The sequence below is a fragment of the Pituophis catenifer genome, unplaced genomic scaffold (assembly GCF_029215685.1).
Source record: "Pituophis catenifer annectens isolate HBS135680 unplaced genomic scaffold, rPitCat1.0.hap2 SCAF_6, whole genome shotgun sequence".
Lineage (NCBI taxonomy): Eukaryota > Metazoa > Chordata > Lepidosauria > Squamata > Colubridae > Pituophis > Pituophis catenifer.
The window spans coordinates 17,258,180-17,273,737 of NW_027256886.1; the positions used below are offsets into that span (position 1 = coordinate 17,258,180).

At 39.8% G+C, this 15,558-nt stretch overlaps 1 protein-coding gene across 1 annotated transcript in view; it reads left to right on the top strand.

Moving 5' to 3' along the window:
- WDR49 (WD repeat domain 49) overlaps nucleotides 1–4,969 on the top strand; it is a 121,827-nt gene extending 116,858 nt beyond the window's left edge. The window contains exons 17-18 of the mRNA XM_070945955.1: nucleotides 1,034–1,180; nucleotides 4,824–4,969. Coding sequence (XP_070802056.1) covers nucleotides 1,034–1,180; nucleotides 4,824–4,969 — 293 coding nt within the window. The remainder of the gene's footprint in view (nucleotides 1–1,033; nucleotides 1,181–4,823) is intronic.
- The last annotated feature ends 10,589 nt before the right edge of the window (nucleotides 4,970–15,558 follow it).

Below are 15,558 nucleotides of genomic sequence, written 5' to 3' on the forward strand. Positions count from 1 at the left end.
AAGTTCAAACCTCCAAAATTGTCGTGCTTGATAAATCAGGCTAGGACCTTCAAAGGCCCAGAATTGGCTTCCTGTTGCTTCCTTTAGTAAAGTACTACCATAATTTATCATGGTCACCCCCATTGATGGATCTAAATTATGACATAGGCACCCTATTTTTGGTACTTGGAAGGTTGCAGTGAGTGAAATGATGACATGAAATGGATAGATTCAGAAAACAGATAGAATGAGATTGGGATTTCCAATAGTTTTTCTTCTCTAATGTGGCTGTTTTTCTTCTTCCCCCTCTTCTTTATTTAAAGTCTCACTTTAAACCTATTTTTAGGGATTTTATGTTACAATTTTTGTGTGCTTTCTACCTTAAAATTGGGGAGAAACCAGTAGTGAAATTCAAAATTTTAAACTACTGGTTCTGTGGGCGTAGCTTGGTGGGCATGGCTTGGTGGGCATGGCAGGGGAAGGATACTACAAAATCCCCATTCCTTCCACACTCCTGGGGGAAGATATTGCAAAATCTCCATTCCCACCCCATTCTGGGGCCAGCCAGAGATGGCATTTGTTGGTTCGTCGAACTACTAAAAATTTCTGCTACCGGTTCTCCAGAACCTGTCAGAACTTGCTGGATTTCACCCCTGGGAGAAATTCCACCATGCAAGCTTGTGTATGATTGACATAGTCACAAGAGGTTCTGAGGGCCACAGAGAAGGTATTTAGGGACACAATGTCTGGCCTTGAGTTAGATAAGAATGCTGGAGTCTGTGAGTGGAAGGTGACTGGATGTGTCAGCAGCAAATTTTGTGTCAAATTGGACTTCAGGCCAAAGATGGGTTTTATACAGCTTTCTTGGAAAAATTGCCATTTAATTAGAATTATGGGGTGTTTCTAGAGCAATTGGTCTGAGGATTGGTGTTCTAAGTCTCTTTATTTAACTTATGGCTGAACATTTTTAGCCACACAAATGGCTTTAATGTGATTAGGTGATTTTACTTCAGCTGGAATTTGCTTTTGGAATGATCCTTTGGTTCTGGACAAGTTGTATTTAGGTCACTGAAGATTGAAGCCCTGAAGGAGATAACAGAAACGAATGAGCTCGAATTATTTTTGCACCCTGACAAATACTCTGGGGAGAAGTTAGCAGAGAAGTCTTCTAAAGATTTAAAACTACCTACTTTTTCAGCAAGTAAGTAGATATTCATTATATTCTCATTACACTGAGTCTCATAGGCGAGAGGCAAAAATTAATACCACTAGCTTATCTCTTTTAAGAAGAGAGGAAGGTAATGGGAAGGTCTTGGATTTATTGTGTGGCCTGTGGGAGTCCTTTCAGGAATTAAGAAAGCTGGAAGACTCTGAAAATCTGTGATCCAAAGCTGTAAATGATGTTTGGCATGTACCAAGTCAGACAGCTCAGGCACTTTTAAAAACTCTAGTGGATATTAAACTCTTTACACATTTATGACTTCATTAGAAGAAGATCAGGCTAACTCTCACTAGTTGTGAGAGTTGTGAGACACAACCATCTTGTGTTGGTACCCTCCGTGTAATTTATCTTTTATTACATTTACATCTTGTTTTCCTCTGGATAGAAGTTGACCGCCTCATTGAAACCCTGGGAGTGAGCATTTATTTTTTTTCTTTAGTTATAGAACAGGGGATCCCCAATCCCCGGGCCATGGACTGGTATCAGTTTGTGGCCTGTTAGGAACCGGGTTGCAAGCTGGAGGTGAGCAGCAGGCAAGAAAAACTGTGCATGCATGGGATGTAGGGTGCACATCCCCCGCCCCACCCAGGTCCATGGAATCGTCTTCTACAAAACCAGTCCCTGATGCCCAAACAGGTTAGGGACCACTGCTACAGAGGGTTTGTCTGGTGACTTAGGGCCCTGGAAGATGATAAGGAAGGTTTGTGGACTGATGCTTGGAGAATGTAGTCCTTTAACCAGTATCAGCCGGGATAATGCTGACCACTCCAGGGTAGAGCAGGTATGGTAGTGCCTGTTTGGAGGATCTGAGTGGGAATTGATTTGGCATGTGTTCAGGGGTGGGCTGCTGGGGGTTCACAGAGGTTCAGGAAACCTCTAGCTAAGATTCTGTGCAGTTCGGAGAACCCCCAAATCCCACTCCTGGCTGGCCTCGTCCACCCCTCCCAGGAGTCCCTATACAGCCTGTTTTGGATGCAGGTAAGTGCAGGGCATGCATGGAGGCTCGGAGAGGTGAAAAACAGGCCTATTGGAAGTTTGGGAAGGCCTGAAAGCCTGTTTCCGGCCTCCAGAGGGGTTCCAGAGCCCGGAGAGGCCATTTTCACCCTCCCAGAGGCTCGAGGAAAGCCTCCAGAGCCTGGGGAGGGCACTCCACTGTGGTGCAGGAGGCTGACTAGGCCATACCCACCATGGCCACACTCACCCAGCAACCAGGCAGAGAAACCCTTGCTAAAATTTTTGAAGCCCACCCCTGCATGCGTTCATAAGAGCTGGAATCAAGATAACTGGTCTAATAGTCTTCTAGAATGGTTGACGCATTCTAGAATCTGATTCAACACCTTTTCTCTTCCCTTTACCATGGAAAGAAGAGGGAAGAGCACTTTGTAAGCCACCCTGAGTCTTCGGAGAAGGGCGGCATATAAATCAAATTAAAAAAAAAAAGAATGAGTCTTAGATGGCGCTAGTTTGACAAAAATAGTGATTAATCTGTGATTTTGGGAATTTCAGAAGTGATATGAACAGATTTCTTCCTTGCTGCCTGCCTTGTTCTAAACCATTCCTTAATGTATTTCGTTTCCAGCATTCCATATCTGAAGAAGACATATTTATTTGCTAACATTCATCTTGATATCTTTCAACAAATTAAGAGAGGATTTAATCAGATAAAACAAATATTGTTTGGGACTGTACAAACACAATATGATATGTGATTTTTTTCCTTTGATATTCAAATAGTGCCTTTGGAGGATACTTGAGCCAAAAATATCCACATCAAATATCAGAATAGAGAATCTTTATCATAAAGGCAGCATTCTTGCCAAGACCTGAGATCATTCATAGATTGCCAATGTGAATGGAATAGGATTAGCAATAAGACTACTTTCACATATCAACATCAGCACTTTTGATGGTAGAAGGGGAAAAAAAACTCTTGCCTCTTCAAGCTGTGTATTAAGAGACAACTGGGAATTAAATGGAAAGTAACTGAAAAACAAAAAGAGTTAAATCATCATATTGTTGATGATTCAGCATAAAGCAAGAAAAAGATCCTGCTCAGCTCCAAAAACCAATTTTTCAAATTAAAAATTAACTTTTTTGGAAGTCAGATCAATTTCCAAACAGCTTCTTGATTACTGTAGCCTAGGCATATGATCTCAGTTGGCAAAATACTGATTTTCCAGACTGTTATTAATCCTGCCAGACAGTTGAAACTCTCCTATTTCCCTGGAGCTTTTGATATAAAATGCTATTCTTAAATTTATATGAAGCACTTCAGAATTCTCTCATTAATCCTTGAAAAAATCCTATTTTTAGACAATGAAGAAAAGCCAAAATGAGGTAAGCTTTAGTGTTAACTCTTTGGTTTGAGAAATTTGCAAGCATTATTTTGCACAGAAGGGTGACTAATCCAATATAATGGTAAAAAGAAAAACAAATCAAAAGGCACAATACTTGACAGATTTTGCTGACATTGTTATATTGTATGTGTTTGTTTCTTTCAGCAATTCCCCTTAAATCAAACACAAGATTGGGAAAAGAAAAATGCTGTAATTTCCTAATATCATACAGTCAAGATTTGACTTGAATTTTGACTTTCTGGTCTGAGATTGTTACACTATATAAGAACCCAGCATATAATCTTAAATTGGTTGCCAAAAGTATTCTTTTCCAAGGCTTCTCATGAAAGTTGAATTTGCCACAAATCCAATACAGTGATGTTACCAAAATGCAGAGGACTTGGGGCAACAGAATTTAGAGCACAGAATATCAGAGTTGAAGTGACTGTGGAAGTCTTATAGTCCAGTCCCTTGCTAAAGCAGGAGATCCTATACCATTTCAGACAGGTGGTTGTCCAGTGTCTTCTTAAAAGCCTTCAGTGATGAAGCACCCACAACTTCTGAAGGGAAGCTGTTCCACTGGTTGATTGTTCACACTGTCAAGAAATTTCTCCTTAGTTCTAGTTTGGATCACTTTTTGATTAGTTTCCATCTGTTGTTTCTTGCCTGTTTTGGTAAATAGGTTGACCTCCTCTTCTTTATTTTTTATACGATATATTATCGTTTATGGGAGCCAATGTTTCCTAGTGCTGGTTTAAAATTCATTTTGAAATGAGGTGCCTAACTAATATGAGGTGCCTTACTAATATGGATTTAGTAAGCCACTGTGAGATGCTTTGTGATCATAGTGACCATAATTAGCAATCACACTTAGACTTATATACACTTCACAGTGCTTTACAGCCTTCTCTAAGTGGCTTATAGAGTCAGCATATTGTCCCCAACAATCTGGTTCCTCATTTTACTGATCTTGGAAGGATGGAAGGCTGACTCAACCTTGAGACTCACGAGACTCGAACTGACAAACTGCTGGCAGTCTGCAGTCAGCAGAATTATCCTGCAATACTGCATTCTAACCAATGGTAATGCATCACCATTACCTTCTTCTGTCAATCACAGGCTTGGCAAAATAAAGCAACATATTGTAAAATTAATGGTTATGTATGATAGATAAATGACTGACTCAAAAATAAGATTTGTCACTAACATATTTATTGCATATTTATTTATATTTATTAAAATACGTATTTGTTGAAATAAAGACTTTGTTTCATTTGATCTGCTAGCTCTGAAAGCTGCATTTGATGAAAAGAACTTATTCCCCAAAGAAATTCTGGACCGTGAAAAACGGTCAAGACAGTTGCAGGAAGAAATGTGTCCCAAAGATAGGATAACAAGTGAGAGAAAGCAAGGGAAGGTGAAACGAAAATGAATCATTCCTGATTTCAAAAGGAAGGTAAGAATGAAGGATACGAGCCTTGACAATGTAAGAGCTGCAACTTTTGTTTCCTCCCATTCAGAAAGACATAGGATGGAGAAGATGCTAAAATGAGAAAAAGGTACATGGTAAATACTATAATGAAAGCATGAAAACGTAATGGATGTTTTAGCTTTTTTTATGTTTAAAATTGACTCTTTCCACTTTGGAACTGCACAAAGAACATTTCAATGAAGTAAGACCAGATGACAATGCACGTTAATCAATCACTCTTAAAATGTATTAAGAAAGAATAACTGTGCCTTTTCCCTTGAGGATGAGCTGAGAAATTTTTTTTATAATACTAATGGTGTTTATGATATAGCTAGATTAAAGCCTTCAGGACATTTACATAGTTGCTGATGTTGCCATGGAGGAAACTAAATCTAGAGCTGCAAAGGAAGAATAACAGTTGAAATGTGGAACCTAATAAACATGAACACAGGGAAGCTCAACATGATGAAAGATGAAATGAATCAACTAAAAAATTGATATCTTAATCATCAGCCAGTTGAAAAAGACTGAAATTGGACACTTTCAGTAAGATCATACTGCGTACCTTGATAAAGTGTCATCAAATCATTGAAACTCTTAGTGACCACATATATAGAGTCTCTCAAAGGGACGCGGTGGCTCAGTGGCTAAGATGCTGAGCTTGTCGATAGAAAGATCGGCAGTTCAGCGGTTTGAATCCCTAGTGGTGTGTAATGGGGTGAGCTCCCGTTACTTGTCCCAGCTTCTGCCAACCTAGCAGTTCAAAAGCACGTAAAAAATACAAGTAGAAAAATAGGGACCACCTTTCGTGGGAAGGTAACAGCATTCTGTGTGCCTTTGGTGTTTAGTCATGCCAGCCACATGGCCACAGAGATGTCTTCGGCTTTGAAATGGAGATGAGTACCACCGCCTAGAGTTGGGAACGACTAGCACATATATGCAAGGGGAACCTTTACCTTTACTATAGAGTCTCTCAAGGACAATCTGGCCCTAACCTTGCCTTTCACTCTTCTATTGCTACCGTAACAGAATCTATCCAGTTTCCTGGTGGTCATTCTGTTTTTCCTCCTGCCACCTTCCCTAGTATTAGAAGACCCTTCTCCAGGAATCTTGATCTTCACATAAGATATCTAGACATGCTTTAACATAGTAGAGTAATTCAAGTCATTCATTTATCCCTTTACTGAGTTGATTGCTGATGCATTTTTTGTTTTGCTTTCTTTTCTGTTGGCTGTCTATGGCATTCTCAGAAGTCTTCTCCAATACCAACATTCAAAAGTGTCAATTCTCTGTCAATCCCACCTCTTCAAACTCCATTCTTTGCTTCCGAAGATTGTTGCAATGAATATCATTGCTTGTGTTAAACGCATCATGACATATGAATATCTTTTCCAAGGCCTTCATGGCTGCTCTGCCAAATTCTAATCTGTGATGGACGGCTTGCTTGTTTGCTTGCTTGCTTGTCCCTTTGTTGTTGATGGTTGAGCCTAAAAGGCAGAAGCCATGTACCTATTTCAATATCTTCATTATCAATTCTAGGGCAGGTTATTGGATCTGTTGTCATTAGGGAATCATCCTTATTGTTGTTGTTGTTGTTAGTTGCGAAGTTGTGTCTGACCCATCGCGACCCCATGGACAATGTTCCTCCAGGCTTTCCTGTCCTGTAACAGCCTCTGGAATCCATTTAAGCTCATGCCTACTGCTTCAGTGACTCCATCCAGCCACCTTATTCTCTGCTATCTTTCCCAGCATTAGGCTCTTCTCCAGTGAGTCCTTCCTTCTTATTAGTTGGCCAACATATTTGAGTTTCATCTTTAGGATCTGGCCTTCTAAACAGCAGTCAGGGTTGATCTCCTCTAGGACTGACCGGTTTGACCACCTTGCAGGCCAAGGGACTCGCAGGAGTCTTCTCCAGCACCATAGTTCAAAGGCCTCAATTCTTTGGCACTCAGCCTTTCTTATGGTCCAACTTTCATAGCAACATCACAAATTATTGCAGTCCCTTCCTCCAGTTTTAAAACTATGCTTATTTTCTTCCAAACCAGCTTTCCTTAATAAATATTCAGCATATAGCTTAATTAAATAAATAAGAAGATAAAATACAGCCTTGTCTCAGTCCTTTGCCAACCTGGAGCCAGTCTGTTTCATTATGTACTTCCAAACCTGTGTGTAGGTTTCTTGTCTTTTTGAGGACAATAAGATGATTTTTTTCATTCTTTTTTTCTAAGCATATTCTAGAGTTTAATATTGTCACAACTGAAGGCCTTTCTATGACCAATGAAGTACATACTGACTTCTTTTTGGTATTTCTTAATTTTCCTAATTATTCAGCATGCATCAGAAATAATGTCTCAAGTTCCTCTGCCTTTTCTAAAGCCATCTTGAACATCTAGCACCTTTTGTTCCATACGGGGCTCCTATATGCGTAGCAGAGTCCTAAGCATGATTTTCCTAGCTTGTAATATTAAGGACATTGTGAAATACTTTGTATGGCGTCTCTTCCAATCTGTTGGCAAATGCAAGCTTGTAGCACTCCTTGAAGGAAAAAGTCAAAGGATGGATGTTACACATGGTCCCATTTCAACTGATGAGAGAGATATTAAATATTTCAGTTCAAAGGAAGAAGGCAATACAAATGAATCGGACAGTGGAAAAATTCTCCATAAAAAGATAATCAAACATACAAGTAAGTCCAGTGGATGAACTATTCTGTACTATTAGAACTCTGAAACAGTTTTCAAGCCCTCACAAATAACACAGGTTGATAATTACCTCTACCTACTAATGCATATATGGAGAAGTAGAATTGCACGGTACAGGACATATAAACATGGACTTTGACCATTTCAAAGGGGTGATGCTCTCATGGAATTCATGGAAGGGGAAAGAGAAATACCAAAAATCAGTAACTTAAAGTTCAAATTATGTTGATGGACAGATTTGGTTTAGAGCAGGGGTATCAAACTTGATTTCATTGAGGGCTGCATCAGGATTGTGTTTGACGTCTAGGGGTCAGGTGGGCATGGCCAGTGTGGGGGTGGCCAGCTCAACATCACTCAGCTCAACATCACTGGTGTCAGGGGTGCCTTTGGTGGCCCAAGTGCTCTGCCAATGAAAATGGGCTCCCAAGCTGCATTTCCAACTGAGATGGCCTCCTGCAACCCTCTGCCAGGGAAAATGAAGTCCAGGAGGGCTGCATGTGGCCCTCTCCCGAGCTCCATTTTTGCTGGCAGAGGAATGCAGGCCAATCCTTTGCTATTTCCAGGACAGCCCATGGGCCAGATCTAAGCACTCCGTGGGCCAGATCCGGGCCCTGGACCTTGAGTTTGACAACCCTGGTTTAGAGGATCATAATCTGAGTTATCTAGAAGATATTCTCTTGGCATGAGAGGGGTTGCAGCATTTTTTTTAAAAAAAAAACTGATAAAGCTGTATGTGATAGAAACATGGTGGGTTTGAGTCAGGAAACTTTAATTTCTATAATATAGTACCTTTCATTATAGTTTGTTATAGTTGAAAACCATGACGCAATTGATGTACAGTTCTTCAGTATAGAAAAAAGCAGGAGTATTGCTAAAATGAAATTTATTAAACCACTTGATGAAAATCAGAAAGGAAATGGCTTAGCATGAATGACCTTAATTCTTTATACATTAATTGTCAGAGCATGAGAAATAAACAAGTCAGTACAGCGAGGCAAATACAATTTAAGAAGTATGATAGATATTTGGTGAGAGGAGACCCTTGATTGAAATACAATGGTTGACTCATACAATTAGTCCAGAAGGAACAGAAGCAATAGATGGAGGAATAGATTGCATAACATCCATTCCTTCTCAGAAACCCAAATAAAGTAATTGGCAAAACAGTCAGTACCTCTGGATTAAAATAAGCAGACAAATGAATAAAAACAATACACTTGTGGATGTCTATTATTATCCCCCTACCCAAGGAGAAGACGTGAATGATGCATCCTGAAAGAAAATTGCAGATCTTTCAAATATGTATGAAGTAGTAGTGCTATAACATTTCCCTCACTTGTAGATATTTTGAGAGATGAACTCTGCCAAATCTTTCTGGAAAATTCCTGACTCGTCTTGCTGACAGATGTCTTATTAAAGGGCAAGGAAGGTATAGAGGACCTTCTACCCTTGAGCATTCCCAATACGGAAATTAAGCTGAGGAACTGGATGTAACAAGTAGATTGGTGGGAAAATGATAGCGCAATGCTGACTTGTTTAATTATAATGGAAACTAAAGCAGCATGCAGTCCAATGCATATCTTGGACTTAAAAAAAGAGAAGGTATTAATGAACTCCAGCATCTGTTCACCATAAGTCAGATAGCACAGGAGGAGAAGCAGGATAGCATAGAGAATTCCAGTGTACTCCTGATAAATAGGATAACATTAAATGAGAAACTAATGAGAACAGGAAGAAATACAGTATATCGATAAGATTTCAGAAAAACTAAAGCTCAGAATGGTTGGTACGATTGGTGAAAGGTGTTGATAAATACGAAAACAGTTTCTCTAGATACAAATTAAAAGGAAAAGAAAAACATCAGAGTGTTTTTTTAGTCGACGAAGATGGAAACAGTACTGTCTGCAAGGGGATAAAAACCTGACTATACTTGCCACCTATGAGCCCAATGTCTACAGATGTTGATTTTTGTATGGATAATGAAACATGGAATCATTATATAAAATACAGTAGGTTAAAAAGAACTGTAGTTATAAAAATGTACTATAAATTAATATATATGTACTTGAATAATATTTATATAGGCCAGTGATGGCTAACCTTTTTGCCATTGAGTGTCAGTAGAGGGCGGGGGAGTGTTACACATGTGCATGCCCACACCGATAATTCTATGTGCCCTGCCTTGCACATGCATGCACAACCCCCCTCCCCCTCTGCTCCTGGCACGTGATGCCCTGGTAGGCCTGTTTTTCTTTCTTACCTGGTTCCAGATCCTCTCTATTTATCTGGGAAGGGCGAAAACAACCTTTCCTACTCCCTCGGATGGTCTCCAAAGGCCTGAAATGGCCCATTTCCCAACTCCCAGTGAGACAGGAAGTGACGTTTTTTGCTGACCCCAGCCTCTAGAGCCTTTCTAGGAGTCTCTGGAGGCTGGGGACAGCAAAAACATCACTTCCTGTCCCACCTGGAGGTTGGGAAATGGGCCCTTTCTGGCCTTTGGAGGGCCTCCAAGGGAGTGGGAAAGGCTGTTTTCACCCTCCACAGATCAGGGGTGAAATCCAGCAGGTTCTGACAGATTCTAGAGAACCGGTAGCGGAAATTTTGAGAAGTTCGGAGAACTGGTAGCGGAAATTTTCAGTAGTTTGGACAACCGACAAATACTACTTCTGGCTGGCCCCAGAGTGGGGTAGGAATGGAGATTTTGCAATATCCTTCTCCCAGGAGTGGGGAAGGAATGGGGATTTTGCAGTATCCTTCCCCTGGAGTGGGGTGGAAATGGAGTTTTTTCAGTATCCTTCCCCTGCCACACCCACAAGCCACGCCCACCAAGCCACACCATATCCACCAAGTCACGCTCACAGAACTGGAAGTAAAAAAATTTGGATTTCACCACTGTTGCAGATGCATAGAGAGGATCTGGAGCCAGGTAAGAAAGAAAAACGGGCCTTCCACATGCCCCCCCCCAGGCCCTCCGGAGGCAGGAGACAGCCTGTTTCCCTACTTCTGGTGGGCCCAGAAGGCCCGAAAATCAGCTAGCCGGCACGCACATGCATGCCAGAGCTGAGCTGGCATGCCCACTGATATTTTATTTATTTTATTTATTTATTTTTAAAATTTTTATACCACCCCCTCTCCTGAAGGACTCGGGGCAGTGAACAGCCAAAATTAAAAACACACAGTACAAATATTAAAATACTTTAAAACGAAATTAAATCTTTGGCTTTCCCAATTTAAAACCCCTTACCCATAAAATTCCCCAATTAAAATTTTTTAACCCAGCCCGGCTTGCTGAAATAAAAAAGTCTTCAGAGCCCGGCAGAAGGTCCGGAGGTCTGGGATCAGTCGTATCCCTGGGGGTAGCTCATTCCAGAGGGCGGGTGCCCCCACAGAGAAGGCTCTTCCCCGGGGGGTCACCAGCCGACATTGCCTGACTGACGGCACCCTGAGGAGGCCCTCTCTGTGGGAGCGTATTGGCCGGTGGGAGGTTATCGGAGGCAGAAGGTGGTCTCGTAAATAACCGGGCCCTATATGGCTACGCATGCCATCTTTTGCAACCTTCTGACAAGCAAATTCAACGGGAAAGCCTGATTCACTGAACAACCATACTAATTTAACAACTCCAGTGATTCACTGAACAACTGTGTCAAGAAAGGTCATAAAATGGAGCAAAATTCACTTAACTACTGTCTTGCTTATCAATATAAATTTTGGGTTCAATTTTGGTGTTAGGTTTAGGGCCACCTATAGATAGGTATACATAGAATTGTAATTGTTAATTGCTGTAATGATATATTATGCTTTGTTTCTTTTCTTTTTTTCTGCTCTCTTTTCGCATTTTTGAATACTTTCAATGCATAGTTTTACTATGTACTTGCATTATACTTATCTTTATCTTCTTTTTCTGGGTTTTAAAAGTAAGCAATTAGTATCACAACAAAAGTGCTGCCTCTTTGTAGGTATGTGTAACAGTGACACATGTACAAAAAAAGAGCCAGGGCTTTGATTGTGGTGCTCTGATTGCCACCTGATCAGTTTCAACCTTTTCCTTCTCTCCTGCCCCCTCTCCCACCCTGCTACAGATGCCGTTGGATAGACAATGATGCCTTCTTCAACAAAAAAGGATATGTTCCACCAAGAAATGTTAAAGAATGGGATTGAAGATGCTTAAATTAGAATGATCAGAGAATAATTCTTCTCTGAATGCATTTAACTTTCCAAAATCAGGCGAACTTCACTGTAGTATTCTGAGGGAAACTGCTGAACTTATATCCAACAGAACTCCTGACAAACTGGATGACCGAATGACTAAAAGAAAACAAATGTCTTGTCATCATAAAGATGATCCATAGAACTGTAGACCCATCAGGAACAGAATAACAAGAGTTTGAAGAGACCTGCTCAAGCAGGAGACCCTATACCATTTCAGATGAATGGCTGTCCAGTCTCTTTTTAAAAGCATCCAGTGAAGCATCCAGTCTCTTTTTAAAAGCATTCAGTGATAGAGCACCCACAACTTCTGAAGGCAATCCTTCCACTGGTTGCCTTCTCATTATCAAGACATTTCTCTTTATTTCTAGGTTGCTTCTCTCCTTGATTAGTTTTCATCCACTGCTTCTTATCCTGCTTTCTGGTGCTTTGAAAAATAAATTGACCCCTTCTTTATGACAACCCCTCAAATATTGGAACACTGCTATCATGTCACAGCTAGTCCTTCTTTTCACTAGACTAGACCTACCCAATTCCTGCAACTGTTCTTCATATATTTTAGCCTCCAGTCCCTAAACATCTTTGTTGCTGTTTTCTGCACTCTTTCCAGAGTCTCAACATCTTTTTGATATTGTGGGGACCAAAACTGGTTCAGTATTTCAAGTGTGGGCTTACCTAGGCCTTATAAAGTGGTACTAACACCTTCAAATCAGTCTGGTTGTGATTGCAGCACCTGTGATTACTGTGATTATTTGGCATGACTTCCTAATGTTTTCAATAAATCTCCCTTATCTGTAGTGCTGAGGTTGGTGAACTTGTCTAAGTGGTTCATTCCTGCCTGTTGGGTGAAACCTGATATCCACTTAATCTTATCTCAATTTTTTGATAAGGTAGCTTCATTGACTGATAAATAATGTTGCATCTAGGTTTTAACAAAAATAGACTGTGTGATGTTTTGATTAGCAAGATAATTAAATGTGTGCTGGTAGCCTGACAAGTGGATATATACTTGGCCTGAAATACCACACTCAAAGAATGTCATCAATAATTTTTCATCAAAACGGAGCTAGGTATTAAATTGGATGCCTCCAGCTTCTGTCTTGGGTTTTCTACTCTTCAATATTTTTATTAATGACTTGATTGAAATGGTGAAGTGACTGCTTAGTCAATAGAATAGCTATTTCAGAAGATAGCTGATATCCTATAAAACACAACTAAAAATTAGAAGTGAAAACTTACAGAAAAGGGTGGAAAGGAAAGAGTTTCTAAATTATAGGAAGGGACACCTCTCCTGCGCGAGCTGCATTGGCTTCCAGTGGTCTTCCGGGTGTGCTTCAAGGTGTTGGTTCTCATCTTCAAAGAGCTCCATGGCTTAGGGCCCGGTTATTTACGAGACCACCTTCTGCCACCAATAACCTCCCACCGGCCAATATGCTCCCACAGAGAGGGTCTCCTCAGGGTGCCGTCGGTCAGGCAATGTTGGTTGGCGACCCCCTGGGGAAGAGCCTTCTCTATGGGGGCACCCGCCCTCTGGAATCAGCTACCCCCAGGGATACGACTGATCCCGGACCTCCGTACTTTCCACCGGGCTCTGAAGACTTTTTTATTTCAGCAAACCGGGCTGGGTTAAAAATCTTTTAATTGTTGAATTTTATGGGTAAGGGGTTTTAAATTGGGGGAAGCCAATATAAATTTAATTTTGTTTTTATAGTATTTTAATGTTTATATTGTATGTTTTTTAATTTTGGCTGTTCACCGCCCCGAGTCCTTCGGGAGAGGGGGAGGCATAAAAATTTAATAAATAAATAAATAAATAAATAAACAAACAAACAAACAAACAAACAAACAAACAAACAATTCCACTCCATTCTGCTTTTTTGTCTTTTCCTCACTGGATATGTTCAAACAGAAGTCAGACAGACATCTATCAAGAGATCCCTTAATTTGGCATCCTGCGCCAGGCGAGAGTTGAACAAAACATCGCTTTCCAACTTTAGGGTTTTAAAACTGGCAGAAAAGTGGGCTACATTCAATCCACAAAACACAGATTTCTCATAATAGTACAGAGAACAGTAACATGGGCCAGAAGTTTGACCTGATGTAAAATAGTTTCCTATGTTACTGATCTATAGTAGTACTAATAATTACATCATTAACATAGTTATATGCAAACTAGGACTCTTTTGTTCCTTTGTTCATCAATATTAATATTTATGTGTAGAAACACTAATAAGCTTCAAAGGAACCTTCTTTTTCCTGGAACTGAGTTTGAAAGAAGTTCAAGTAAATACTAAGAATTATTTAATGTTCTTTTGTGTACTCATATAATTTTAGGGTTTGTGGATGCTCAGATGAGGTTCTAGCGTTGCTAATGTTATTACTGCATTGTAGGTTATTGGAAATCCAAAGAGATCCTCATGTCTTTAGAAGTATTCAAGAATAAAAATAAGAATGTTTATTTTTTAAATGTTACTTATGACATTTTTTTAAAAAAAATATAGGAATATTCAGAGCTGTGAACAATACGATATGCATTAAACCAGTGAATAAATCTTAGAAAGTCCAAAGTAAACAATGTATTTAAAAAAATCTAAGAAAATTACAAATATTTGCCAGAATATTTATGTTTATTATTAACATTGGAACTACTTTGTCTGGTTTTTAAGGTTTAATGGTGTAAGGTTTTCTGTATTTTTTTTTTTACTGCTATTTAGTGATCAACCATTAAGTCTTTGCACCTCATATATGTTAACTTTTATTAAATATAACTGTGAAGAAATGAAATTGCAAACTAATTTGAAATATCTGTTACATTTAAACACTAAAAATAATTGTTGCTTGAAATACATATAGAGGGAAATTGAATATTAAGCAGTGGTGGGATTCAGCCAGTTCTTTCCGGTTCAGATGAACCGGTAGCGGCAACTGCGGGAGGCTCCGCCCACCCGCCTGGACATAATGTGTGAGCAAAGAGCATTTGTGGAAGGCCGTGCACATGCACAGAAGAGGCACGTGCTAGCGCGTACGCTCTCACATTTGCGAACCGGTAGGGAAGGTAAGTGAATCCCATCTCTGATATTAAGTATAGTACTATCCATAAAACAAAGTAAATCAAGAGTTTAAAAAGTCAGAATAACTTTAAATGATGATCAGAGTACATTTCAGAGGCATTGTAATTCACTGTAAGCCTTGCAGAGTGACTTTGTAAAGAATAGAATAGAATAGAATAGAATAGAATAGAATAGAATAGAATAGAATAGAATAGAATAGAATAGAATAGAATTTTTTATTGGCCAAGTGTGATTGGACACACAAGGAATTTGTCTTGGTGCATATGCTCTCAGTATACATAAAAGAAAAGATATGTTCATCAAGAATCATAAGGTACAACACTTAATGATAGTCATAGGGTACAAATAAGCAATCAGGAAACAATATCAATATAAATCGTAAGGCTTCAAGCAACAAAGTTACAGTCATACAGTCATAAGTGGGAGGAGATGGGTGATGGGAACGATGAGAAGATTAATAGTAGTGCAGACTTAGTAAATAGTTTGACAGTGTTGAGGGAATTATTTGTTTAGCAGAGTGATGGCGTTGGGGAAAAAGCTGCTCTTGTGTTTAGTTGTTCTGTTGTGCAGT